Source organism: Hylobates moloch, unplaced genomic scaffold, assembly GCF_009828535.3.
Source record: "Hylobates moloch isolate HMO894 unplaced genomic scaffold, HMol_V3 SCAFFOLD_10, whole genome shotgun sequence".
Lineage (NCBI taxonomy): Eukaryota > Metazoa > Chordata > Mammalia > Primates > Hylobatidae > Hylobates > Hylobates moloch.
Genome location: NW_026652285.1, coordinates 45,698,412 through 45,726,345, shown reverse-complemented (window position 1 = coordinate 45,726,345; position 27,934 = coordinate 45,698,412). Strand labels below are relative to the sequence as shown.

At 36.2% G+C, this 27,934-nt stretch overlaps 1 protein-coding gene across 1 annotated transcript in view; it reads right to left on the bottom strand.

The window, feature by feature from the left end:
• TMC1 (transmembrane channel like 1) overlaps positions 1–27,934 on the bottom strand; it is a 147,208-nt gene that overhangs the window by 106,257 nt on the left and 13,017 nt on the right. Inside the window, exons 2-4 of the mRNA XM_032164740.1 lie at positions 27,344–27,391; positions 21,398–21,569; positions 15,578–15,706 (exon numbers count right to left, since the gene is read on the bottom strand). Of these exons, the coding sequence (XP_032020631.1) occupies positions 15,578–15,706; positions 21,398–21,569; positions 27,344–27,391 (349 nt within the window). The remainder of the gene's footprint in view (positions 1–15,577; positions 15,707–21,397; positions 21,570–27,343; positions 27,392–27,934) is intronic.

Here is a 27,934-nt window from a genome sequence, read left to right as displayed (position 1 = left end):
ATTTTCATTCCCCTCTTACCTGGAAGGACAGAAGTTAATCACTGAAGACTATTCCTATCAGTCAAGAGAGAGCACCAGAAGAATCTGCACGACAAGCTTTACTAAATAGTCCTTATTTTCCATTAGTTCCCCCATATATTAGCTTTCCCATCATTTACCATCCTAGAAACTCAAAGTCCTTTTCCTTTGTCTTGTCACTTCTTTAAAAATGTATTGTTCTTTTGTTAAGATGCTATGTAAGCTCAAGTTCTAACCTCCTCTTTCAGTTGCTCATCCCTGAGTGGTCCCATGAGTAAGAGGGATATACATGGTAATAAATTTCTGCTTGTTTTTCTCTTGTTAATCTGTTTTTTGTCAGTCTGACTTACAAGGCTCCCACCAATAAATCTAAAATTGATGGAGGGAAAAAGAATTTTACACAATTTACAACCAAATTATTGTAATGAATTCTTTCTTAGTGTGAAGCATTTTATAATGGTAACTTTATAAATGTCTCTCTGGATAGTCTCTTTAAGCTCTATGAAAATGATTTTATGTTTGTTTATTTTTTTGTCTTCTGTTTCAATGAATCAGTTGAGCATGTTATTAGCAACGCTAATATCTGAAGATAGGGATAGTATTATGTAGGCTGCAGAGTTCCAGGCCATATCCCTAAGGCATCCCAGCTTACTCTTACTGTTCTTGTGTTGAGCAGAAATGAGATGTGGGGAGAATGTGACCTAAAACCCACAAATGAATCTTAAAATCACCAGCCCAAGAATAAGAAGGAAGCTCTGTCTAAAACCGTACCTCAATAATTCTAATCACTAAAATGTTGCAAAATGGTGGAATTTCCCCTTGCCCCTTTACTGTGGGAATATTTTTATTAGAAATAGGTAGAAATAGCACTGAAATTATAGATTGCTGTACATAGCTATGAGGAGGGCCCACCCAAAATTCTGGCTGATAGACAAATTCATTTTATTTCTATTATTCTTTCATTGTCCATTTTACTTAGTCTTTTTTTTTTTAAGTAATTACTGGGTATGTTTTATGTTCTTAATGTGTTAAGTGTTTAAAAGAAATCAAGGAAATATATGAATTCCTTTCTACAGCTTAAACTTTATTAAGAAAAACGAGATCTAGGCCCATGAAATAGTTACATAACAATGCAAGACAGCCTTGAAGTGAAAAGGGAGAGGACAATGGAGGTTTGAGAGTTGCTAAAGATATTGTAGATGAGAAAAGAATTCAAATGGATCTTAAAGGGCTAATAGAATTCGAGTAGGCAGAGAGGGCATTCCAGGCATTGGTTTGCAGGAATTTATCTAACAATGGAGACATTTCCACCACGAATCATACATATAATCTCATATTCTTAGATATACTAGCATTCAGCTCTTTGCAAGACCATCTACGTGGCTTGGTAGACAGACTATGCTAATTTTGCTTGCCTTATGTGCATTCTAATCAAACATGTTCTAATGAATTCTGAGTACTGTGAAACAGAAAAATTCACAAAGTGCTGCCCCAAAGTGAGAAGAAGCATCCTGCATTGAAAATGTGGGTAACATGTTTCAACACAATACCTGTGTGCTTATATTCTTCTAAATATTTCTAAGCACTATAACTGTTTTTTCAAAACATTTTTCAAAATGTTGTATAGTGATATTTAGAAGTGCTAAACCTAAATTTTTCTAATAGAAGTCTTTAGTTTTCTCTTGGAACAGGGTATTCTATCTTTTGATCTATCGGTGGACCATAAATTTAAAATGATGCTTTTAAACGATGGCATTTCAGTGAGCTCTGCAAATCACTAGGACTACCTGGTAAATTTGACTGTTTGCCACATGACAAACTTAGACATGGAAGACTGTCCTAAGCAATTGGGGAGCACAGCTTGGGTAAGGGCACCCTCAGAGGACACCATGTTCCTATGTGAACTGGTCTTTCTGCAGAATTAAGTTGTGTTAATATTTTACAGTGTCCTCCCATAGCCTCCCTTCTAACCTGTCCTGATCCCTGTGACCAAGCACTGGTCAAGAAACACAATAACAGTGTATGCATAAAATGTAAAAGTTAATTCATCCAAAGAATCATGTATCATTATGTAGATATGAGTGCCTTTGTGTATTTATACATTATATATACATGCACACATATATAAATATATATGTAAACTTATGCATATATATTACAAAAGCATCATAAACACAACTATTTGAAATAAGTGATTCATACTATTTAAAAATTTCTAATTTTTATAACTATAAAAGGGAATCTTGGACCCCTTATATTTGAAATGTAAAACTATTCCCCTTTCCTCCTTTCACACAATTTGTTACGATATTTGTGATGGTTAATACTGAGTGTCAACTTGATTGGATTGAGGGGTACAAAGAATTAATCCTAGGCATGTCTGTGTGGGTGCTGCCAAAAGAGATTAACATTTGATGCCGGGCACGGTGGCTCACGCCTGTAATCCCAGCACTTTGGGAGGCCGAGGCGGGTGGATCACGAGGTCAGGAGATCAAGACCATCCTGGCTAACACGGTGAAACCCCGTCTCTACTAAAAATACAAAAAATTAGCCAGGCGAGGTGGCAGCCACCTGTAGTCCCAGGTACTCAGGAGGCTGAGGCAGGAGAATGGCTTGAACCCGGGAGGCAGAGCTTGCAGTGAGCCGAGATCGTGCCACTGCACTCCAGCCTGGGCGACAGAGTCAGACTCCATCTCAAAAAAACAAAAAAAAAAAAAAAGAGAGAGAGATTAACGTTTCAGTCAGTGGGCTGGGGAAGGCAGATGCACCCTTAATCTGGTGGGCACAATCTAATCAGCTGCCAGTGACTATAAACCAAGCAGAAAAACGTGAAAATGAGAGACTGGCCTAGCCTCCCAGACAGCATCTTTCTCCTGTGCTGGATGTTTCATGCCCTCGAATATCGGACTCCAAGTTCTTCAGTTTTGATTTGGGGACTGGCTCTCCTTGCTCCTCAGGTTGCAGACAGCCTGTTGTGGGACCTTGTGATCATGTAAGTTAATATTTAATAAACTGTATATATATGTATGTATGTGTATGTGTATATACATATATATATAAATACACACATAAAATGTGTGTGTGTGGGTATCCTATGAGTTGTCTGTCTAAGAGAACCCTAATACAATATTTGAATACAATGTTTTTCAAAATTTATTTTAATACGTGCATTTTAATGAAGTATAACTACTTTTATCTTATTTAAGCCCCCAAACTAGTATTTCACTTGCCATTGCTTGCTCATATACATAAAGATGGCCACAAAAATGCCTTGATTGTTATCTTGTTACAAGCTTCATAAAACAAAAGGTTATCTCCACAAAAAGCACCTTACCTGAGATCTGGATAACTCTTCCCCAAAACAGCAAGGACACATTTCTCTGATTAATCTTATTTTGTGCTTATTAGGTGCATATTTGCTTTCCTTTTACTGTTAATGTATTATGTCAAATGTATTTAAAAGCATTCCTGGGTGATTTTATGATAATTAATGTATTTGTCCTTTTAACTACCTTTCCAAAAAACATCATGGATAGTCTAATAAAAGTTGTGAAAATCAACTGTTACTGACTGCTAAAATTCTAAAGAGTACACATTTGATAAATCATTATCAAAAACTGTTAGGGGACAGGATGCCCTGGCAAGCTCAGAAAATTTAATGTCTTACTATATATAATATGTTGACTGATAATACCACAGAAAATAGGGTGCAATGAAATGTAACTAAGAAGATAATAGTAACCATGATTTATCCATCTAAAAAGAACTTTGGAACTTTTTTATATCTGATATTTATTATTATCATTTTATACTGTGCTACTAAAAAAAATCCCTGTTTATTTGAAGTTTAAGATTTCTATGGTTTGCCTATGTCTCCTAAAGTTTATGTGTTGGAAACTTAAGCCACTGTAACAGTAGTAAGTGATGGGATCTTTAAGAGATAATTCGGCCATGGGGGCTCTATCCTCATGAATGGATTAATGTGGTTACCATGAGAGTGGGCTAGTATCACAGAATAGGCTCCAGATAAAAAGATAAATACAGCCCCATTTCTCTCTGTCTCTCGTCCTTGCTCACCATGTGATGCCTTCCACCATCAGATGACCCTTGCCAGGTGCCAGTGTCATGCCTCTTGGACTTCCCAGCCTCCAGAACCATAAGCCCAATAAGCCCAATAAATTTCCTTTCTTTATATATTATCCAGTCTGTGATATTCTATTATAGCAGCAGGAAACTAAGACAAGGTTCTTTAAATTCTTGCTAACTAAATGTTCGTGGAAATTAGTGAATAAGATTGCCAAGAATATTGGAAAACATCTTTGAATATTATCATTTTAGACCCATTTTTTTCCAATGACTAATATCCGTCTGCAACCATATGGGCAGAACCTCAAGACGATTTAACTAGGCCATGTGCTTGAGATTTTGAGGCAGTTATGAGAGTAATAAATGCCTTCACAACTTTCTAAAAGAATAGAAACAGTAGCTCAGTGAGCCACTTGAAAAGCCTGCCAAACTAAGGCAGAGACAAGAATATCTCCAGGTAACTATGGTAAAATGGTACATGCATAACTAAGAAAGATTAAACAAATCACGAAACAGACAAGTAAAGGGAATTCTTGGTAGACAAAAGTATATTTAGCCAGTGTTTTACAGCTGACTTCCTTAACAATTGAGAACATTTTCAAAACATGAAAATCTCAAGGAAAAAAACAATAATTTTTACATTTGGCTTTTCTCAATATCCTTTCAGGGAAAATTTGAAAATATTATTTGAAAGACATTGGTAAAGTTAACCACAATAATTTGCTAAGCACTCATAACAATACGACAAATATTAATAAGATAAATCCTGAGACAGAAAATGGTCACGGACATTGTTCTTGTTTAATAGAAATATGTAAGATGCAGGATAGTATAGCTGTAAATACTTATTCCAATAGAATGAAAATGATGAAGCAGGCAATTGTGGTAGATCAACTCTAATGTGAATGGCAAGAGATTTCTGATCTCAATCAAGAATTGATTTCTCTTGAATAAAAAGTGTTCCACTTTAAGATAAAATTTAAAAAGAGAGAAATGAGCAGAAGAGGAGAAGATGAAAGAAAAACTGAAACTCTCTATGCATGCTAACAGATTTGGGAGGAAATTACTCATAAGTGGGAGTTGAACAATGAGAACACATGTACACACACTGTGGCCTGTTGTGGGATGGGGGGCTAGGGGAGGGATAGCATTAGGAGAAATACCCAATGTGGATGACGGGTTGACAGGTGCAGCAAACCACCATGGCATGTGTATACCCATGTAGCAAACCTGCACATTCTGCACATGTACCCCAGAATGTAAGTATAATTTAAAAAAAAAAGTATTCACCAACTAAAAGTATCTGCTGTCTTCAAGAGACTCAACTAACACATAAGGACTCACATAAAGTTGAGGTAAAATGGTGGAAAATTACATTCCATGCAAATGGACACCAAAAGTGACGAGGAGTAGCTATTCTTATATCAGACAAAACAAACTTTAAAGCAACAGCAGTTAAAAAATACAAAGAGGGACACTAAATCATGATAAAAGGCTTTGTTCAACAGCAAAACATAATCCTAAATAAATATGCACCTAACACTGGAGCTCCCAAATTTATAAAACAATTACTACTAGACCTCGGAAATGAGATAGACAGCAACACAGTAATAGTGGGGGACTTCAATACTCCACTGACAGCACTAGACAGGTCATCAAGACAGAAAGTCAACAAAGAAACAATGGATTAAAACTATACTCTAGAACAAATGGACCCAACAGATATTTACAGAATATTCTACCCAACAACCACAGAATATACATTCCATTCATCAGTGCATGGAAATTTCTCCAAGATAAACCATATGACAGGCCAGAAAACAAGTCTCAATAAATTTTAAAAAACTGAAATTATATCAAGTACGCTCTCAGACCACAGTGGAATAAAATTGGAAATCAAAAGAAATCCTCCAATCCATGCAAACACATGGAAATTAAAGTATGTGCTCCTGAATGATTGTTGGGTCAACAATGAAATCAAGATGGAAATGAAAAAATTCTTTGAACTGAACAATAATAGTGACACAACCTATCAAAACTGCTGGGATACATCAAAGGTGGTGCTAAGAGAAAAGTTAATAGCATTAAATGACTGCACCAAAAAGTCTGAAAGAGCACAAATAGGTAACCTAAGGTAACATCTCAAGGAACTAGAAAAACAAACCAAACCCAAACAGCAGAAGAAAAGAAATAACAAAGATCAGAGCAGAACTAAATGAAATTGAAACAACAACAAAAATACAAAAGATAAATAAACAAAGAGCTGGTTCTTCGAAAAGATAAATAAAATTGATAGACGATTAGCAAGATTAACCAAGAAAAGAAGAGAGAAGATCCAAATAAGCTCTATTAGACACCAAATAGATATTACAGCCAATACCACAGAAATACAAAAGATCACTCAAGGCTACTATGAACACCTTTATGCACATAAACTAGAAAACCTAGAAGAGATGAATAAATTCCTGGAAAGATACAACCCTCCTAGCTTAAATCAGGAAGAATTAGAAACGCTGAACAGACCAATAACAAGCAATGAAATTGAAATAGTAATTTAAAAATTATCAACAAAAAAAAGTCCAGGACCAGACAGATTCACAGCTGAATTCTATCAGACATTCAATCCTATTGACACTATTCCACAAGATAGAGAAAGAGGGAGTACTCCCTAAATCATTCTATGAAACCAGTATCACCCTAATACCAAAACCAGGAAAGGACAAAACAAAAAAAGAAAACTACAGACCATCCCTGATGAACATAGATGCAAAAATCCTTAACAAAATACTAGCTAACCAAATCCAACACCATATCAAAAAGATAATCCAACATGATCAAGTGAATTTCATACCATGGATGCAGGGATAGTTTGACATACACATGTCAATAAATGTGACACACTACATAAACAGAATTAAAACAGAAATGACATGATCATTTCAATAGATGCAGAAAGAGAGGATCCCCCTCCCTCTGCATGGGGGTGGTTTTCTCTTCTTTCTTTTGCCTATTAAACTTTCTGCTCTTAAACACCTGCCCCCTCCCCAAAAAAATAGACACAGAAAAAGCCTTTGAGAAAAACCAGCATCCCATTTTGATTAAAACCCTCAGCAAAATCAGCACACAAGGGATGTACGTCAATGTAATAAAAGCCATCTATGACAAACCCACAGCCAACATAATACTGAACAGGGAAAAGTTGAAAGCATTCTGTCTGAGAACTGAAACAAGATGAGGATGCCCACTCTCACTACTATTCAACATAGTACTAGCCAGAGCAATCAGACAAGAGAAAGAAATAAAGGGCATCCAGATCGGTAAAGAGGTGAAACTGTCACTGTTTGCTGATGATGTGATCATATACCCAGAAAACCCTAAAGACTCCTCCAAAAAGCTCCTAGAACTAATAAATGAATTCAGCAAAGTTTCAGGATACAAAATTAATGTACACAAATCAGTAGCTCTGCTGTTCACCAACAGTGACCAAGCTGAGAATCAAATCAAGTATTCAACCAGTTTTACAATAGCCACAGGAAAAAAAAAAAAAGTACTTGGGACTATACCTAACCAAGGAGGTGAAATACTTCTACAAGGAAAACTACAAAACATGGCTTAAGTAAATCACAGATGACACAAACAAATGGAAATGCATCCATGCTCATGTGGATGGGTAGAATCAATATTGTGAAAATGACCATACTACCTAAAGCAATCTACAAATTCAATGCAATTCTCATCAAAATACCACCATCATTCTTCACAGAACTAGAAAAAAAATTCTAAAATTCATATGAAGCCAAAAAAGAGGCCACATAGCCAAATCAAGACTAAGCCAAAAGAACAAATCTGGAAGCATCCCATTACCTTCCTTCAAACTATACTATAAGGCTATGGTCACCAAAACAGCATGGTACTGGTATAAAAATAGGCACATAGACCAATGGAATAGAATAGAGAACCCAGAAATAAATCCAAATACTTACAGCCAACTGATCTTTGACAAATCAAACAAAAACATAATGTGGGGAAAAGACACCCTATTCATTCAACAAATTTTGCTGGGATAATTGGCCAGCCACATGCAGGAGAATAAAACTGGATCTTCATCTCTCACCTTATACAAAAATCAACTCAAAATGGATCAAGGACTTAAATCTAAGACTTGAAACTATAAAAATTCTGGAAGATAACATCAGAAAAACCCTTCTAGACATTGGCTTAGGCAAAGACTTCATGACCAAGAACCCCAAAGCAAATGCAACAAAAATAAAGATAAATAGGTGGGACTTAATTAAACTAAAGAGCTTCTGCACAGCAAAGGGAACAGTCAGCAGAGTAAACAGACAACCCACAGAGAGGGAGAAGATCTTCACAATCTATACATCCGACAAAGACTAATATCCAGAATCTACAAGGAACTCAGACAAATTAGCAAGAAAAATACAAACAGTCCTATCAAAAAGTGGGCTAAGGTCATGAATAGACAATTTTCAAAAGAAGATATACAAGTGACCAACAAACTTAAGAAAAAATGCTCAATGTCACTAATGATCAGGAAAATGGAAATCAAAACCACTATGCAATACCACCTTACACCTGCAAGAATGGCCATAATCAAAACATCAAAAAACAATAGATGTTGGCATGGATGTGGTGAAAAGGGAACACTTCACTGCTGTAGAATGTAGCAGTGTATGGGAATGTAAACTAGCAATATGGAAAACAAGGTGGAGATTCCTTAAAGAACTAAAAGTAGAACTACCATTTGATCCAGCAATCCCACTACAGGGTATCTACCCAGAGGAAAAGAAGTCATTAAACAAAAAGGATACTTACACATGCATGTTTATAGCAGCAGAATTCACAATTGCAAAAATATGAATCCAGACCAAATGTCCATCAGTCAATGAGTGGATAAAGAAATTGTAGTATATATACATGATGGAATACTACTCAGCCATAAAAAGGAGTGAAATATTGGCATTAGGGCCTGGCATGGTGGCTTACGCCTGTAATCCCAGCACTTTGGGAGGCCAAGGTGGACAGATCACCTGAGGTCAGGAGTTCAAGATCAGCCTGGCCAACATGGCAAAACCCCGACTCTACTAAAAATACAAAAATTAGCTGGGTGTGGTGGCGCATGCCTGTAATCCCAGCTACTCAGGAGGCTGAGGCAGGAAAATCGCTTGAACCTGGGAGGTGAAGGTTGCAGTGAGCTGAGATCACACCACTGCACTCCAGCCTGGGTGACAGAGCAAGACCCCATCTCAAAAAAAAAAAAAAAAAAGACAGAAAGAAAGAAAGAAAAAGAAAAAGAAATATTGGCATTCACAGCAACCTGGATACAACTGGAGACTATTATTCTAAGTGAAGTAATTCAGGAATGGAAAACCAAATATCATATGTTCTCATTTGTAAGTGGGAGCTAAGCTATGAGGATGGAAATGCATAAGAATGATACAGTGGACTTTGGGGACTCTGGGGAAAGGATGGGATTGGGATGAGGGATAAAAGACTACAAATTGGGTTCAGTGTATACTGCTCAGGTGATGGGTGCACCGAAATCTAACAAATCACCATAGAAGAACTTACTGATTTAACCAAATACCACCTGTTCCCCAAAAATTTATGGAAATATAAAATTTAAAAAAGAAAATAATCCAGAATGGTTTGAGGGTATGTTGGTGGGTGTGTTCACATGCTTAAATGTCCTCTTGTGTAGCATCTTTTATTCCTTCACAATGACAGATGAGAGAAAAACCTTCATGAACTAAAGTATAAACCATGATTCTTGCCTGTGAAAATCTTAAGCTCCAAGAAAACAGGAGAGAAAGGGTGAGAATGGAAACCAAATAAATAGTTTTCCCAAAGTTTTCCCAACAGCTCCATTAATCAACCATGGTCTGTTTTCACTTTCCTAGAAATGTATTCATTCTCCCAACTAAAAAATAAAACAAAATAAAAAACAGACAAACAAATGAAAAGAAGTGTGAAAAGATCAAGGGAGATTGAGTAAGGAGGAATGTTACCTTAATGGCCAGCTGACAGTTTGAAGCACCTGTTTAAGTGTGAATGAAATCTGAGGATAACTTTCCTGGCTTTACTGGGTGTCTCATTAATAAATCACCAGGCCTAGCCAGCCAACGGACAACTCCCAGAAACATTGGGTCAGAGTTGCTACAAAGCTCAGAAATTAAAGTAGTCAGTATAATAGCTACATAAACATTTTTGTTATCAAAATAAATCATTTTAAAATGGTGTCTACCAAAAGCCAATTCCCTGCAAAAGTATACTTGGAGTGTTTCTGTATCCTAATTTGTAGACTCATGAAATGTTAGAACTGTCCCTTCTCCAAAATAAGTTTCTTTAAATATCCAGCTAAGTGGGTTTTTAAAACTGTTTTTTTATTTTAATAGCCACAGAAGCATTCTTTCTTCCAATCAATGCTTTATATGGAAGTACACTGTGTAGAAGAGAGAATCCATAGGTCTGTTCTTGAAGCTGGCATTGTGGCCCAGTAGCTCTCCCTGTGACCTCTGCCTCCTCTGCCCTGATTTGATTTCACCAAACTGCTTGACTTTGGAGGACAGCAGTTTGAAGACCATGGTCCACAATCCAATTGATCTGTTTTATAATTGAATAAACTGAGGTTCAAAGAGGAGAAGTTATAGGAAGCACTTAGCTCAAAGTCCAAGTCTCAATTTTCAGTCTAAAACCTATTCTACTGTAACAAAATAAGGAGGTTGCTTATTTAGATTTAGTCATGAGGACTTTTAATCTACCACATATAATGTTCTGATACAGTTAAAAGTCTTAGGTTTCAAGACAAGTAATAAGTAGACCTGCTACTTTCTACCTGGGTATTTTATTTCACTTGTGGTGGCTGCTATCAGGTAAGTGCTGCGACCTCTTATAGGTAGGAAAGATCTAGTCATAAAACCTCTGAGTGAAACCCATGAACAGCTTAAAAACAGATTATACTTTGTATTCTAATTAATGGATATTTTTAAATGAAGTGATTAATAAAAAATAGAAATTGACTTTCAAATAATTGGAAAATATGACAGTTTCCCTTACCTCCCTCCAAATCCCCACACGCACTCTTCCTCATTGTATAAATCATCTGTAGAGCTGAGTGTTCTGTTTAGTGGAGCTTTCTGTCTCTCAGAAATGAAAACAGCAGCTTTCATTCTGACTATATATCAGTAAGTTTTAGATCAAAAAATAAAAATATACATTCCTGGTCTGGGCCAGACACACCTGCCTTTCCACCAAGAGATTATCATTCAATAGCTTTAAGGCTACAGGAATGTGTGAAATTGTATTAATATACAATAAAACATAGAATGAAAATCACAGTTTCCACAGTGATGAGGGAAAGGAGATGGCTTCCTTTCAGCTGTATAGAGCCAATTCTACTATCTCGAAAATGCTGAACTCTAGTTCCTGAGCCATGTTTGAGGGTTAATATGGATTCACAACCAATTCCTAGAGCTGCCTGGCTATGTAGCAACCACTTATATCAACCATCTTTTGACCTTAAGCCCTGAGTGTGCTCGTGTTCCTAATGGTAGATGCTCTTTAAAAATGTGGGAACTATCTCTGAGTCTCCCATAACACCCTCAGAACCATAAGTCGCCATTCCTAAGGCTTACTCTAAAATATATCTTAAAACCCTGACCCTGTCTAAAATATCTTTTAGAAGTTTCAAAACTTTCTCCAAGTCCAGAACAAGAAGGCTTCAAACCCAGGCACAGATTCAAACCTGTGATCAAACCATCTCTTCCAGTTACACTGAGCCTAGTATCTTGGGTTTCACAGACTTAGCCAGGAGCGATGATGCCGGCTAATTTGGGGAATATTAATAACATAATCCTTAGAAACACGCTCTCAAAATTAGATGGCATTGGGGTAGAGAAACATTTACCTGCATGTTCTGTGAAGTACTGACCGCTTGTCTAATAATGTAGTTGGAATCTGGTGGGGAGAAGCTCAATAGAGCATTCAAAAAAAGCTCAATAGAGCATTCAAAGAGAGATAAGTCCGGCACTTAAGTACCAACAACTTCATCACAGAGACTGAAACCAAAAGAATTAGGCTGGCCCCGGCCATGGCACCAGCTGGAACCCACAGGTGCAGCCACAAGGCAGAAACCACTTCTGGCCATGGAAAATCATCACCAGACTGTGAGCCTTGCTGACAAGTGAGAAGTCACAGTTGTTTCTTCTCTGGGACTAAATTTGTGCTTCCATTCTGTGAGCTGACTTTGGCTTTGAAGATCTGAATCACCGTCTTGGTAACATGCCTAGCTTGTTCCCCAGCTGCACTGGTAGGAGGCAGCAAATCTGAATGTCTACAAGGTCCAGCCAAGTAGCATAAACGAGTAATATGGATTGTTTGAGAATGGTGCAAATTGAAAAAGGAGTGCCCCATTAATAGAGGCCACGTGCTTAGTCCTAGCTGTTACTGTGATGGAAGAATGTAGGACCAAATCTTCCACTTGTTCATGAAAAGCTGAACATCTGAATATTTTACTCCCACTTTTAAAAGACTGAGGCTGGGTGCAGTAGCTCATGCCTATAATCTCAGCACTTTGGGAGGCTGAGGTAGGAAGATGGCTTGAAGCTAGGAGTTCGAGATCAGCCTGGGTGACATAGTAAGACCCCACCCCTACACAAAAAGAAAAAATTAGCCAAACATAGTAGTGTGCACATATAGTCCCAGGTGCTTGGTAGGCTGAGGCAGAAGGATCCCTTGCTCCCAGGAGATTGAGGCTGTAGTGAGCTAAGATTGCACCATTGCACTCCAGCGTGGGCAACAGAGTTAAGACCCTGTCTCTAGAAAAAAAAAAGTAATTTAAATTTTTTAAAATATTGAAAAAAATATGATAAAGAAAATACATTTCATGGTTAAAATGGTGAATTTTGTATTGTATATATTGCCACGATTAAAAAAAAATAAAAGAAAAAGAAACAAAAAACATGTGGGCCAAATAAAAAAACCTATAGTCAGCCGGGCGCGGTGGCTCACGCTTGTAATCCCAGCACTTTGGGAGGCCGAGGCAGGCGGATCACGAGGTCAGGAGATCGATCCCACCGAGTGAGGCAGGAGAAGGCTGAACCGGGGGGGACTTGCATGACCGAGCCCCACTGCACTCACCGGACAGACCCCTATAGTCTAGATTAGAGTCAGGTGCAGTCTCCTCATTGTCGGTGTCTGCTTTCGTACTAAGGGCTCGTATTGTCCTTCTTTCCAATGCTAATGCCTGTCTCTCCCCATTGCTAAAATTTGCTTAACTCTTGGACTCCAGACCAAGGCCTGAGACCTTGAAATCTGTCACAGGACTATGGCTATGTTTTAGAAGATCTGAGAATGGTCTGGTCCTGGATTTTGTTAAATTGTCAAATGCCTTACTTCCTTCTATTGCACCCTCAAAATCTTATTGTTTATCCAAACTAGTACCAATGTGTCACCATCCCACAAGGCTTCTGGGGTCTGATTGTGACTAGGTCTGCTCCCACCTAGACTTGCCAGGTCCCAAATTCTCTCCATCTCTCTTGTCACCCTTCAGAGATCAGGCATCAAGTCTGTTCTGAGACGAAGTAATAACTACAACTTAGGTTTCCCAGCTATGTGCCATCTTCTGGCACTGTGTTTTACATAAATTATCTCACTTTATAATTCCAAAAACTCTGTCAATAAGGTATAATTTCATAAGGAACCTGAATTGTGTAGAGAGACTACACAACTCGATCAAATGTGCACAGCTATTAAATGGGAGATCTGAGATACTAACTCAAATCTGAAGCTGTTGTCTCCTCCACTATCCTGCACGAGAGATACAGGCAAAGACCAGGGGGGTATTTCTACACCTCCGTGCAGTTGGAAAGGAAAGGTAGTCCTTGGAATTTTTATTCAATCATATATTTTAGAAGTTCACAATATCGCTCCAATTTTAAGCTTTCTATATATAGTTACCTGTGGTTCCCAGGTTTGGGGATTTTATGGGCCATTAATATTTCAAATATATTTGAGGGGATCACATAGGGTTGCCAAACTTCTATTTTGCCTGGTAAGAATATTTTTAAAACCTATAATTTAGCATCATTATCACTTCACTAAATGAAAATTATTTTAACGTACAGACACATGAGCATGCACACACAAACTTTGTAGCTCTGTGGAACGTGGGATGCTGCTTGCCTTTGCTTTCATTTATGATGGATGTGTACATGAGCATGCAAAGGGAGTTCCCAGACTACAATTTTGTGGTGTTGCAAAAGTTTTCTGGGAAAACCATTGTTTAGGACTTGGAAAACCTTACTCTACAAAACAAAACAAAAATACTATAAATGATGGCTACGCTTCAAGCACACAGAGAAGATATAGAATACCTTTCTTTATTTTGGATATGAGGTAACTAAAGCTTCAGGAGATTAAGCGATACCTTTAAATAGCACACAACCTCTTGCAGAACCAAGACTAGAAGTGAATTATCCCGATAGCTATTTCAGTTCTTGTTTTCATCATCAGAGACAATAATACTATACTATCATTTTTACAGCATTACGAGTTAAATAGGCTTGTGAGGGGATAGTTTTTAAAACTTACTACTATTTATAAAAATGATTTATGGAAGAATGCAATCTTTGGCAAAACTAGGAGATGCAAACATAGCTGTTATCACAAACAGTTTCCCCTTACCTGCCCTTTCCTCCTCCCCCAACCACCAGGGCAGGGAAATATAGTGTGATCCTCAGGGGTGAATCATCCCATCCCCAAGAATAGGATAATCACTTGACTTTTCATATGAAGAGTTTATAAATCTGTGTGCTCTGACTGTGTTTGCATCCACATTAGCATCAACATAAGACTGAAACTGGGTCACTGACATGTTCGGGGAATAGCTATTAGCATAACCTTTAATTGGAATCCTATTTACTGTTCTGTTGGCCTAGCATCTTCTCTGTGCTTTAATGTGAGCTGTCACATGAAAAGTTCATTTGAGACCAGGGCCCTGAAGAGAAACAAGAGTGTGCAATCCACACAAACTTGTAAAATTCAAATATATTATCTCTTTCAAAGAGATGGTAACAAATGTATTAAGCTAAGGAAACTCCAGTTTAAGGAACAAATGATTAAAGATGACCAAAGAATTTAAAAGACTCTAAATAATTTCTCAGAGTTGCTTCCAATTTATAAATATTAGCCCAGTCTCTCTAGTGATAAGGAACAGATATATGTGAATATACATATATTTGGGTATATATGCAGAAATATGATATACATGTTTATGACTGTGACCATTATATATAATGAGTCACATATAAATGATATATATAGAATTACATATACTATATATACAGTATATGTGTATATATATATATATATATATATATATATGAAATATTCAGAGGATTTAGAAAATCAGTATCAGGGAAAGTGTTTCTACTTATAAAAAGTGGCACCATACTTGAGAACTTCAATTTTCTTCTCCATCTTCCATGGTTTGCATTTGACAGTAGCAATCACTTGTCTTTTCTCATCTAACTCTGCCTTCAATCTTTCCAATTCCTCTTCATCAATTTCTTCTTCTTCTTCTCTTTAAAAGTAAAAAAGAAACACCTTAATAAAGTTAAGCTTTGCTTGACTTTGGTACTTGAGGAAGGCAGATATCAGGATGCAGTTATGAATTTATAATTTAAGCAGTAGTGTTTGCCTTCCTGAATCTGAACTAACCCTTTTTTTTTTTTTTTTTTTTTGAGACGGAGTTTCGCTCTTGTCACCCAGGCTATAGTGCAATGTTGTGATCTTGGCTCACTGCAACCTCTGCCTCCCAGGTTCAAGCAATCTGCCTCAGCCTCCCAAGTAGCTGGGATTACAGACACCCACCACCTAGCCTGGCTAATTTTTATATTTTTAGTAGAGATGGGGTTTCACCATCTTGGCCAGGCTGGTCTCTAACTCCTGACCTCAGGTGATCCGCCCACCTCGGCCTCCCAAAGTGCTGGGATTACAGGCATGAGCCGGGCTTTTTTTTTTTTTTTTTTGAGACAGAGTCTTGTTCTGTTGCCCATGCTGGAGTGCAGTGGGACAATCTCGGCTCACTGCAACCTCCGCTTCTCAGGTTCAAGCAATTCTCCTGCCTCAGGCTCCCCAGTAGCTGGGATTACAGGCACCTGCCATCTTGCCTGGCCAATTTTTGTATTTTTATTAGAGACGGGGTTTCACCATGTTGGCTAGGCTGGTCTTGAACTCCTGACCTCAGGTGATCCACCCACCCCAGCCTCCCAAAGTGCTGGGATTACAGGCGTGAGCCACCACACCCGGCCTAAGCAATTCTTTTATGTCTAGAGCCTCAGACACTCTGAACTAGAAAATCTGTGGAAAGAATAATTACAGGTATATCAAGATATTTCCCTCTCTTCTTTGTTCCCTTGAATACCTTCCCTCAAGTCTACATTTCATTTAAATATTTTATTTCTCAATAAGGATAATAAATTAGGGGTGAAGATGTCTTTGCCCTTAAAAATTTTGTTAGCCCTGTCTCAAGAGAAAGAAAGAAAGAAAAATTAAAATCAGGAAAAACAAAAATCTATTTCTCAAAGGTAAATTAATGTTATCTGTTAATTAAACTTATAACTTCAGTTGGTAAAATTCACCTTGCAATATATTTGGTGGAAGTGAATTCTTTGAAGAGACTTCAAATGAATTTAGTTCCTACTGAGCATGAGATGTAGCTTTTCTTTTCTGTGTTCCTAGTATTACAAAAACACTATACAGTCCAGAACTCAAAGAAAACGAAATCTAAACAAGAGCAACATAATTTTAAATCGAGGCATGCAATACCATATTGTAGAGATCAGCTTTTTGGTAATAGATTATTTCAGTTTTTAAGCTATTGTCCCAACTTCAAACACACCCTCCTACACTTTAATATTGTGGTGCTGGGGCTGGTATTTTGTGAGTCATATTTCTGCTTTGTTAGCTGGGTCAATGTAGACTCTGACAATAGGGGATACTGAAGAGGGTCTCCATCTTTCCTGTGGCTTCCTCTCTGCTTCTTATTTGCTTTGTGGGGTGACACTTCCTCCTTAGCATCTCTTCTTCACTCCTGGAGCTGAGAGTCCTTGCCATACTGCAAGTGAATCCCTATCACCAATATTACCAACACTAGCAGAACCAGCTTCATCACCTCTCCCATAGAAACAGCACCACAGAGCATCAGCCCCTCTGCAGAGGCCTGAGTTTCAGCTCCTAGGGTCTTTCCTCTACACTACAGTGTTTTCATTTCAACCCTTTCCATTGTTCCTCCAGCCCTTGGGATGGCAGCTGCTTCCAGTAGTTACCGTCACTATGATACTTTAGTGTTCTCTTTTTACATTTTCTGCAGTCTAATTAACATTTATACCTTCTAACAATTCACTTATTAAATTCTCTCTGTTCAATTAACTGTTGAAGTTTCTCCCCTCACTAGATACTGACCGATAACAAAAATTGTAATCCAATTTGGTATTACTCAGAAAAATAATTTATGACTAGACACAGTAGAAATAAGGCAAAAGCTGCTTTTTAAAGTTCTAGCTAAGGAACAGAACATAGCCACAGTTTTATAGTTCACCTTACAAAATGACTTTCAATCTCCTTTCTTTGCCACCAATCTATAGTTTTTAATCATGCTGTGATTACTGAAACAAAAATTCATATTAACCCTTTAAAATAACACTTCCTATCGACAGTTTGTTTTTTGGACAATTCAAACATTTTGCTTAGAATAATCATCATGGTTCAAGAGAACCAGGGAAGTACACTCTTCTAAGATATATCTCTGATAGCCATTGGGTTGTTTCTATTTTAATTATTTGGTGTTTTTCATATAAAAGCCTATGATGCTGTGCAGCCATGGCATAAAATTTTTCAGGATTTTTTTTTTACCCCATCTATATCCACAACTTTTTTTTAATTTGCCAATTAGAATGATATGTGGGTTAGTTTGTCTTAGGAGGTAAAGATGTGTTTTAATTAAAATTATTACAATTGTTTCCAAGCAAACATAGAAATAACTTTAAATTACATAGATAGCAGTTTTATTGAAATATTTTCAGAAACTAGCAAAAATAAAATAAAACAGATGGCAAGAAATTATCAGTAATAAAGTCAATTAGAAAAAATCTTTATGCTTAATAATTTAATTGCTTGATATGGTAAGCCTTTAACTTGCCAACCATTTCAAAATAATTCATGATATTTACATATAATTACCTTAAAGCTTTACATTACTGAACTTCCATTAAGAATCACATGTAAAACAGCATCTCTAATCCAACATCACCAAAGAATGAAAGAATTATCTATTTGATGTGTGGATTTGCCAGGTAACTAAACCTACAGGCCAACTTTCAGAAACTCTTTAATAGAAACAATTCTAACACTAATTAAATAGTTTATAAGTTCATCTTGTCCAAATTTCAAGTCCTTTGAAAATCATATGAAATGTCTTTAATAATCCCTTTTCTAATTATCCCTGTGAGAACAGTTTTCACCTCTCTGAGACTCCAAGCTACTTTGTTTGTATTTCTCTGGGACACATATACTGTCTTATATCATAATAATTTGTATCTAAGTGGCCTATCCCTTACTATATTACGGACTTTTGAAGATTGCAAGATTGCGGGCAATTACGTGTTCATATCCAAGTATCCCAAAGATATAAGCAAATTAGGTTGCACAAAAGTAGAGCTGGGTAAATAACTTATTGAATGAGCATATGTGTACAAAACTTTTCTGGATTGCTCAGGTTTATCATCATAAACCCAGTGCTCAAAGTACACTAAAATGTAACAAGTACCTCTGAGATTATTATGGTATGGAAAAACGTTTATTCCTGTACTAAATGATCCCAGATTGGTATATCTTTTAAGTCTCTGTTGTTAATTGTTTATTTCACCAGGAGGATCAGGCTGTGTTACAGGGTACAGTTGTTGACACATAAGTTACCCTCAAATATGAAGGTAATTAAAATACTTTTCTAACCAGCATTACAGGAAATCTGCTTTTCTAGAATCACTCAAAGAAAGGGCTAATCATATTAAAAGGCATAGGCATGCCTCATCTAAATTTTCAGGCTAATCTGTGCAAGAATGGTTTTCTATCTTAAGTTTGATATATTTAAACAACAGTTGTTAGGAAAAAGAAGGCATAATATGCTGAATTTCTCACTGCTATGAATATATTACTTATCCACTTAAAACTGGGTCAGGAAAAGCCTGTAATATTACTGGAAATACTCCAAAATGTCTAACAAGGCAGTGTTTTTTTAACTGCCTCCAAAGATAGTTAGCATTACAACCTTGGTTTTAGTTGATTTCAAATGTTGTGTCAATACAAGGGAAATTCCCTGAGGCATTACTTGAATAGTTAAATAAAAAGTACCCCGAATTAATTAAACTAAATAATTGTGCCCTGATTTGCCTACTAATCTTTCTTAAAAATATTATCTAAGATTTTCTTTTAAAAAAAAGATGTTTATCTTCAAAATGAACAATAGAAAATAGACTCTAAAATAGAGAACAGAACTATCAATAATCACAACTAATTTCTGATACTATTTATAATAGATGCACAAATTGTCACAGCAAAAATACAATTTGCAAAACCTATGGAGACAGTTGGGTTATGTGGAAGAGTGGGAGGTAAGGGATCTTGATTCTCAAGATCAAAATGAAAGTGAGGCCAGCTAGGAAGAGACGCTGTCATAGCCACAGGATCCAGTTGCTTCACATGGCCCCATTTCCTAGAAGTTGAGCAGTTGCCATGAGGGCCATCAGCAGATGAAGAGAGCAGAGGAATTTCTGCCCAACTCATCTTTTTAAAAGGATTTTTTTGAGGCATAAATAGAGAGGAAAAGCAAATTTTGGAACACAACCTATATCATGCATACATCAATTGGTGATGTTTTCTCAATGAAATACCACCGTTGGAAAGCATAATTTTTGCTAAATAGGAACTATTACTACATAATAATGGAACTAACAATCATAGTAATACATGGGACATAAAAAGGTGTTGCATTTTATTTTTGAAAGGAATAAAGCATAAAGAAACTTTAAAAGCAGATATAAATCAAAAATACTAGAATCAAAATTTAAAAGCAAGTTTTGTCTTGGTATTCAAAAGGGAGAAAGGAAAAGCTGGGGAAGAGGAGGAGGAAAACTTAGACATGAAGTAGATGGGGTTATTCTTATTCTAAAAGAAACCATTGTTTGTTAATGCTAAGCTTCTCTACTTGACAAATTTTTCATTCAGTTGTTTTTAATGACAATCATTTATAAGGAATAACACAATAGTTAGAGCTATTGAGTACAGAAGTGTGTCATCTTGGGAGGACATCTTAGAAAGTTGCTCATGCTTCAAAGTCCTAGGAGTGTTTGGAGGAGATTCCACCACCTGATGGCAACTCACATGGCCCTATTACCTGTGAGTTGTGGAACAGGTTGGCTGTTCTCTGGCATTCTTTCCAAAGGGTCTAGGTTTTCTCTTTAATTAGAGGTGTTTTACACACACACTTTTCCTACCTGCCTGCTATCTGCAAATTTCCAAAAAGCAAAAAGAAGAAAAGTATTTTCTTGGATTTTTCCTAAACAGCATTTAATGAATTATTCTACACAAAGTCAGCATTTACTAAAATATTTTCTTGGTGGAACTAAAAGATATTGAGCTGTATTAAAAAGAAAATGACAACCCAAATCCTCTGTAACAAGCGCTAGCACACTTTCTTTCTGTAAAGGGCCAAATAGTTAACATTTTAAGCTTTGAGTGAGATATACAACTCTGTCCCTTATTTGTCTTTGCTTTTTATTAATGACCCTTTAAAGCTATAAAAACCATTCTTACCTCTTGGGCTGGATTTAGCCATAATTTTCCAACCCCTGCTCTGTAAGATAAAGTGATGTGTGCTCACTATTTAGGAGTTTCTACTTAACCTAGATAACAATGCAAACAATTAGTGGGGAAATTTTAAAATATTTAAATTAACTGTAATATGTCAATGACCTTGATAATTCAGATCCTTCATAAGAGAATTTCTCATGGTCCATTTTTAATATATATTCATTTTAAAGTTCTATTTTGACCATTAAAATACATTTAATTAAGTAGAATAAAATAGCATCATCAGATCAAGGCTGTCTTTCTAAAAGCAGTTTTAATTACCAATTTGAAGGTCAAAGAGTATCTGAAAGGAGTGATCTTCTTCAGCATTGGAACTTTTGAAAGACTCTGAGAACTAACTTACGCTCCTCTCTTTAGCCTCCTCCTCCTCTCTTTTTCTCTTGCCTTCCTTGTTTCTTCATCCTCTGGTTCAGGTTCTGGGTCATCCTCATTGATAACATCTCTGGTCCGTTTCCTCTTTGGTCTCAAGCTCTCTCTTCGAGGTAGCTTATCTTCCTCCTCCTCTTCCTCTTCACCTAAACATAGCACTTGATTCAATGAGTAATGTCAGAAAATGCTTCCTCCCACTACCAAGCTTATTCTTAGTTTTTAATAACTATTATTACACATCTGACAGCACAGTCTAGCAATTCTCCACATCATGATGGGATGCATCATGGAATACATATTTCATAGCCCATCATTTAAATAAACGTATCTAGATTTCCATTTCCATTGTGGTTCATTGACTCAAATAGGTGAATGTGGATTCCCAAATTTTAATAAGTTTTTGAAGAAGTTCTAGTCTTCATTTACTTGAGTAACTAAATAGCTTGGTGGTTAACATCATACCATGACCTCTAAGACCATTCAAGTAAGTCCAAGTTTAGAGATTACCATTCCATTACATAATTGTTGAGTGATTAACCACTTCATATTTATTGCTACTTCTATCTTAGAACAAAGAAGAGGAACATTAAAGAGGTGCTACAAACTAGAATAATTTTGGAGAAATTCATTCAAACTTTGATGTTCCTCCCAATTTAAATTTTCTTCATTCTTGATTCTAAATATTTTTCTCCTTTTCTCTCAATATTTTTGTTCTTTTCTTTAAAAAAAAATAGTAGTATACACATTTGCTTGATCATTTATTTCTTATGAATAGAAATAGGTAACTTATAAATTTAATGTAAAATTGAGAATAATGATAGCATTATTTTGTTTAATCATCAACTAACAATGAATGCCTCATGTGTTCATAAAGTTTTAGGATACTTCCAGGCAAAGAATAGAGAGATAATTAAGATAAAAGATAAAATTTCCTTCACAAAGTTTATAACATAACATTACTATTTCAGTTTCATTTCTATTGCTCCTAACTTCCAACATTTAGCATAAACTATTGTAAAAAATTAAATATTACAGTTATCATTACTCCCTTAAATAGAGGCTACCCCAGAGAAAAAATTATATTTCAATGGAAAACTATGAATTATCTGCAGCATACCTTTCTGTGTTATCTGATTCTGATTTTATGAGAACTATATGAGAACTTTGAAAATTATACGTAACCATATATAGCAATACAAAACACTTTTTATCTGTAGACATACAAATGAACTCTTTCCAAAGGAGAGACAAGCCCCCTTTCAAAAAACAACTTTGCTTTCATTTGTACAATCATTTCGATATTTATTATCTATAAATGTATTTATTCTTTGGACTTTCCTTTGAACTGATTATAGCATCTCACAAGTTGTTTTATTAGTTAAATATGTTCTTTTCACATACGTGTGAGTCATCATTTTATTTTTTCAAAATTATCTTTAATTACCACTTGTTAAAACTTTTTTATTGATATTTCAGGTATAAGATCTAAATATTACATATATTACTAAATGTCAGGTAGCAGAGAGAAAAAAACAGAATAACTTTACTTTTTTTTTTTTTTTTTTGAGACATAATTTTGTTCTATCACCCAGGCTGGAGTACAATAGCATAGTCTCGGCTCACTGCAACCTCTAGCTCCAGAGTTCACACGATTCTCTTGTCTCAGCCTCCTGTGTAGTTGGGAATACAGGTGTGCGCCATCACACCCAGCTAATTTTTCGTATTTTTAGTAGAGATGGGGTTTCACCATGTTGGCCAGGCTGGTCTTGAACTCCTGGCCTCAAGTGATTCACCTGCCTCAGCCTCCCAAAGTGCTGGGATTACAGGCGTGAGATATCGTGCCCGGCCTGTAATAACTTTTCTAACTGGGCTTGGAAAACTGTATATATATTCTGTCATCCAAATCAAGAGTGAGTTTCTGTTTGTTTAATATTGTGGCAAATGTATGTTATTTGAACCCCATCGTGGCATTCTGAATATTTACCCAGCTTTTATTAGCCACATTAGTCACTAATTAAAGAAACGACAAAAACTTGACAGGAGGCGAGAAACAATTCACCCACTAATAACTCACAAACCCAAGCAGCTACTTGGTATTCTGAATTTTAGTATTTTTTGTATTAAAACTAAACTACTGGGATGACATCAACAAGATGACAGAATAGGAAGCCCTGGACTGGCCTTCCCTCATGGACATAAAAGTTCAACTACAATGTGGAGATAAGCTCCCTTCGTGAGAAATTCAGAAACTAGTTGAAAGGTGCCTGCACCCTAGATGAACCCAAAATCAGCTAGGTAGCTGGTAGAAAAATCTGGCACACCCTCACACCATAATCCCTCTCTGCTAACACAACACCATACAATTGGGAGGAAACCATTATCTCCCAGTTTCTCCCTGGGGAGGGGAGAAAACAACTGAACCATGTGTCCAACATTCTGATTTTTCTGGAGGTTCCCAAAGGACTGGTTTCTGTCTTGCCAGAATCTGATCACTGACAGGAAAAGACCTCTGGTTGGGAACCAATGAGAGCAAAGATAGCCGTTTGAATAGTATGCCTCACTCAAATAGCCACTCCCCCACCTTAGCACAGAGTGACCAGATGATAAACACGAAATCTGCACCTCTCTGGGAAGAAAAACAGTTGGATAGTGCATCCAACATTCCAACTTTTGGAAAAAATGACTGGACTGGCTTCTGTCCCACTTGTCTCCTAGAGCACTAATAGGACCCAGCATATTCTAGATGGCCCAGGGCCACGGAGAACAAAGGTGAAGTTTTGAATTAGTTTGTACTCATTCACCAGAACCCCTTCCCCCAGTTCAGCATGACACAATTGGCAAGAATTCCAGCCCTTGACTTGCCCCTGAAATGGGAAATAAAAGACTGAAATATATACCCTATGTTCAGACTTTTCAGGAGGCTGCCTAAGGGAATGTCCAGTCTCAGAGCATGGACAGGACCCAGCACGCTGTTGATGCCTAGGGGCCACTGGAAACAAAAAAAAGAACTCAGGACATGCTGCTTCCTCAGAAGACACATGTTATGACAGAAGGACACTGGAGGGAACAAGAGATTATGAATTCTTAAAAAGAAAAAGGTCAGCTGAAAAATCCCTCTTATTGGGAATTTACACACACAAGTCCAGAGATAATGCATGCACAGGAAATGTTTGAGAGGCCCAAGAATCTCTGGCCTGGCTCATTGGTGAGCCTGTACAAGGCTAATCCTTCTCCTGAAGGCTGGGAAAAGAACTGGTTTTTTCTAATATATGGATACCAAAACAAACAAACAAAATCAAGAAAAACAAAGAAACAGGAAAACATGCCCCAAACAAGAGAAGAAGATAAAGCTCCAGAAACCAGCCCTAATATAATGGAGATATATGAATTACTTAACAGACTATTAAAAATAACTCATAAAGATGCTCAACAAATTCAGAAGAAAAATGCATGAACAAAGTGAGAATTTCAACAGAAATAAAAATATAAAAATAACCAGAGATAAATATTGAAGAGTACAAGACAATAACTGAACACAATAACTGAAGAATAGAGTAACAAAAATTCACTACAGAGGTCTAACAGCAGATTCGATCAAGCAAAAGAAAGAATTACCAAATTGAAACATAGGATGTTTGAAATTATAGTTAGAAGAGAAAAACCATAAAAAGAATAAGAAAAAGTGAAGAAAGTTTTATGAGGGATCAACAAGCAGACCAATATGTATACACTATGGGACTTCTGAAGGAGAATAAAAGAAAGAAAAGGCCAGGAAGACTATTCAAAGAAAATAACAGCCAAAATCTTCCCAAATCTGGGGAAGGAAATGGACCCTCAGATTCAGGAAGCCCACAGACCCTAAATTATGTGAACCCAAATAAATCCACACCAAGTTATATTATACTTAAATTGCCAGAAGTCAAAGACAAAGACAGAATTTTGAAAGAAACAGAAAAGCAACTTGTCATGTACAAGGAAACCTTCATAAGACTATCATTTCTTAGCAGAAACTATGCAGGCCAGAAGAAAGTAGGATGATATTTTAAAAGTGCTGAAAAGAAGAAACCTGACAGCCAAGAACGCTATGCTCAGCAAGTCTGTCCTTTATAAATGACCGAGAAATAAAGACTCTCAGACAAACAAAATCTAAGTTAATCACCCTTAGACTTTTCTTACAAGTAATACTAAAGGAAGTTCTTCAGGTTGAAAAGAGAGGACACTAAAGAGCAACACAAAATCACATGAAAATATAAAACTCTCTGGTAAAGGTAAATATATAGACACATACAGGATACTATAATACTTTAATGACAGTATATTGGTAACTTTTAATTGTATTATAAAAGTAAAAAAGTATTAAGAGTAACTATAAGAATATGTTAATGGATGCATAATATAAAAATATGTAAATCAAGATGTCAATAACATTAAGTGTCAGGGAAAGTAGAAGTGTACAGTTTTAGTATGCAATTGAGGTTAAATTGTTTTCTGCTTAAAATAGGACTTTTATAATTATAAGATGTTGAACGTAAGTCCTATGGTAACCACAATAAAATTTCTATAGAAGATACACAAAAGAAAAAGAGAAAGGAATCAAAATATATCATTATAATAAAAATCAATAAAATATAAAAGAGAATAGCACGAGATAAAAAAGTGACAAAAGAGCTTCAAGACAGAAAACAATGAACAAAATGGCAAAAGTAAGTTTTGCTCTATCAATAATACTTTAAGTTTAAGTGGATTGAACTTCCCAATCAAAAGACATAAAGTGGCTGAATGAATTAAAAAACAAACCAAAGAAAAGAAACAACTGTATGCTAACTATAAAAGATTCACCTTAGATTTAAGGACACACATAGGATGAAAGTGAAGGAACAGAAAATGATATGCCATGCAAATGGTAGCTAAAAAAGAACAGGGGTGGCTATACTTATATCGGACAAGATATACTTTTAGTATAAAACTGCCATAAGCAACAAATAAGAGCATTATATAGTAATAAAAGGGTCAATTTACCAGGAAGATATCACAATTATAAGTATATATGCATCCAACATCAGAGCACCTAAATATATAAACATTAACGAAATTCAAGAGAGAAAATACACAGCAATATAATTATAGTAGGAAACTTCAATACCCTACATTACATTCCATAATGGATAGAACATCTAGACAGAAAATCAATAAGGAAACAGCAGACATGAACAACATTATAGATCAAATAGACCTAGCAGACATATACAGAACATTCTACCCAATAACAGCAGAATAAACATTCTTCTCAAATGCATAAAGCCTAAAAATACTACTCTAACATTCCCTCTGCCCTGTCTGTGTAAAAACTGGTCATCAAGAAATCATCCGACCTACCTTGTTTGAGTGTAGATCATAAGACCCTCATTCCAAAGAGGGTCCCTGCCCCATACCCAGAAGAAAGAAATGCATGCTTAGAGAGGCCAAGAAGAATCTAGGCAGACAGGCCTTGTTGTGTTTCCCCACTCAGTGTGTAAACATTAGATTATACCCTTTTTGTCCAATCATATTTCTACACTGCTGTCCACACTTTGTTGAACCTAAGCATAAAAATAGACAATTTTCTGTATCTTTGGGTCTTCATCCTAAGGCTTTAATGAATGCAAGTTCTATAAAATTATATGCCTTTTCTCCTATTAATATGTCTTTTGCTTGTTGATTTTTTAGCAAACAATCAAGGGAACATGGTCTTGGCCCCTACAGTGCCAACTGGATAGACTCTAGGGTGTTTGCTGAACTTGATTCCTCCTGTGAGACCATCAAAAGTTATCCACATACACTTCTGCTTATATATGGTAGCTCAAGTCCACAAGAGGATAAATTCCTTGAGTTTACTGGTATTCCATAGGAAATGTATCCCAAGTGGCCCATCACCACTTACTTGAGCTTTCCTCAGTCTCGTCTTCTTTTTCCTCCACTTTGATTTGTACTGTTGAGGAAAGAAAACAGTACAGCAATTATTTAAATGCCTGTACAATTGTTAGTAAGTGTTTTTTACTTTTATTGTTTTTATCACAATGTTTTTGTGCAGTTAATACAATTTTTTCCATAAACTTGTCAAAATGAGCACAATTTATTAAAGATATGCAGCTACAGCATCTTATACAATGCCATGCAAAGATTTTTCTATCTCATAATCTTCAGGGATTTGCAAAACATAACAGTTATAAGCCCAATTCAAAGTTATAAGTTATCAGCTCAATTCAAAATAACTTCAAGCAAAATAAATTCTGTATTGCAATAAGTATACTTGGGGTTTGTTAGGTTATTTTATTTCATGAGAAATTGAGTTGTTAATAAAGCTATATCCACATGCCCGTACCAATTAGGTTAATAACCAAATTAACTACTTAAAAATAGAGAATAATTTATTCCAACCACTTTTACCAAGCATGAAAAAGTCTTTAGAAAAATGCTTAAAGCCAGATCTTTTCTATTTCAATGATTTTTATAGGTATTATATTAATATAGC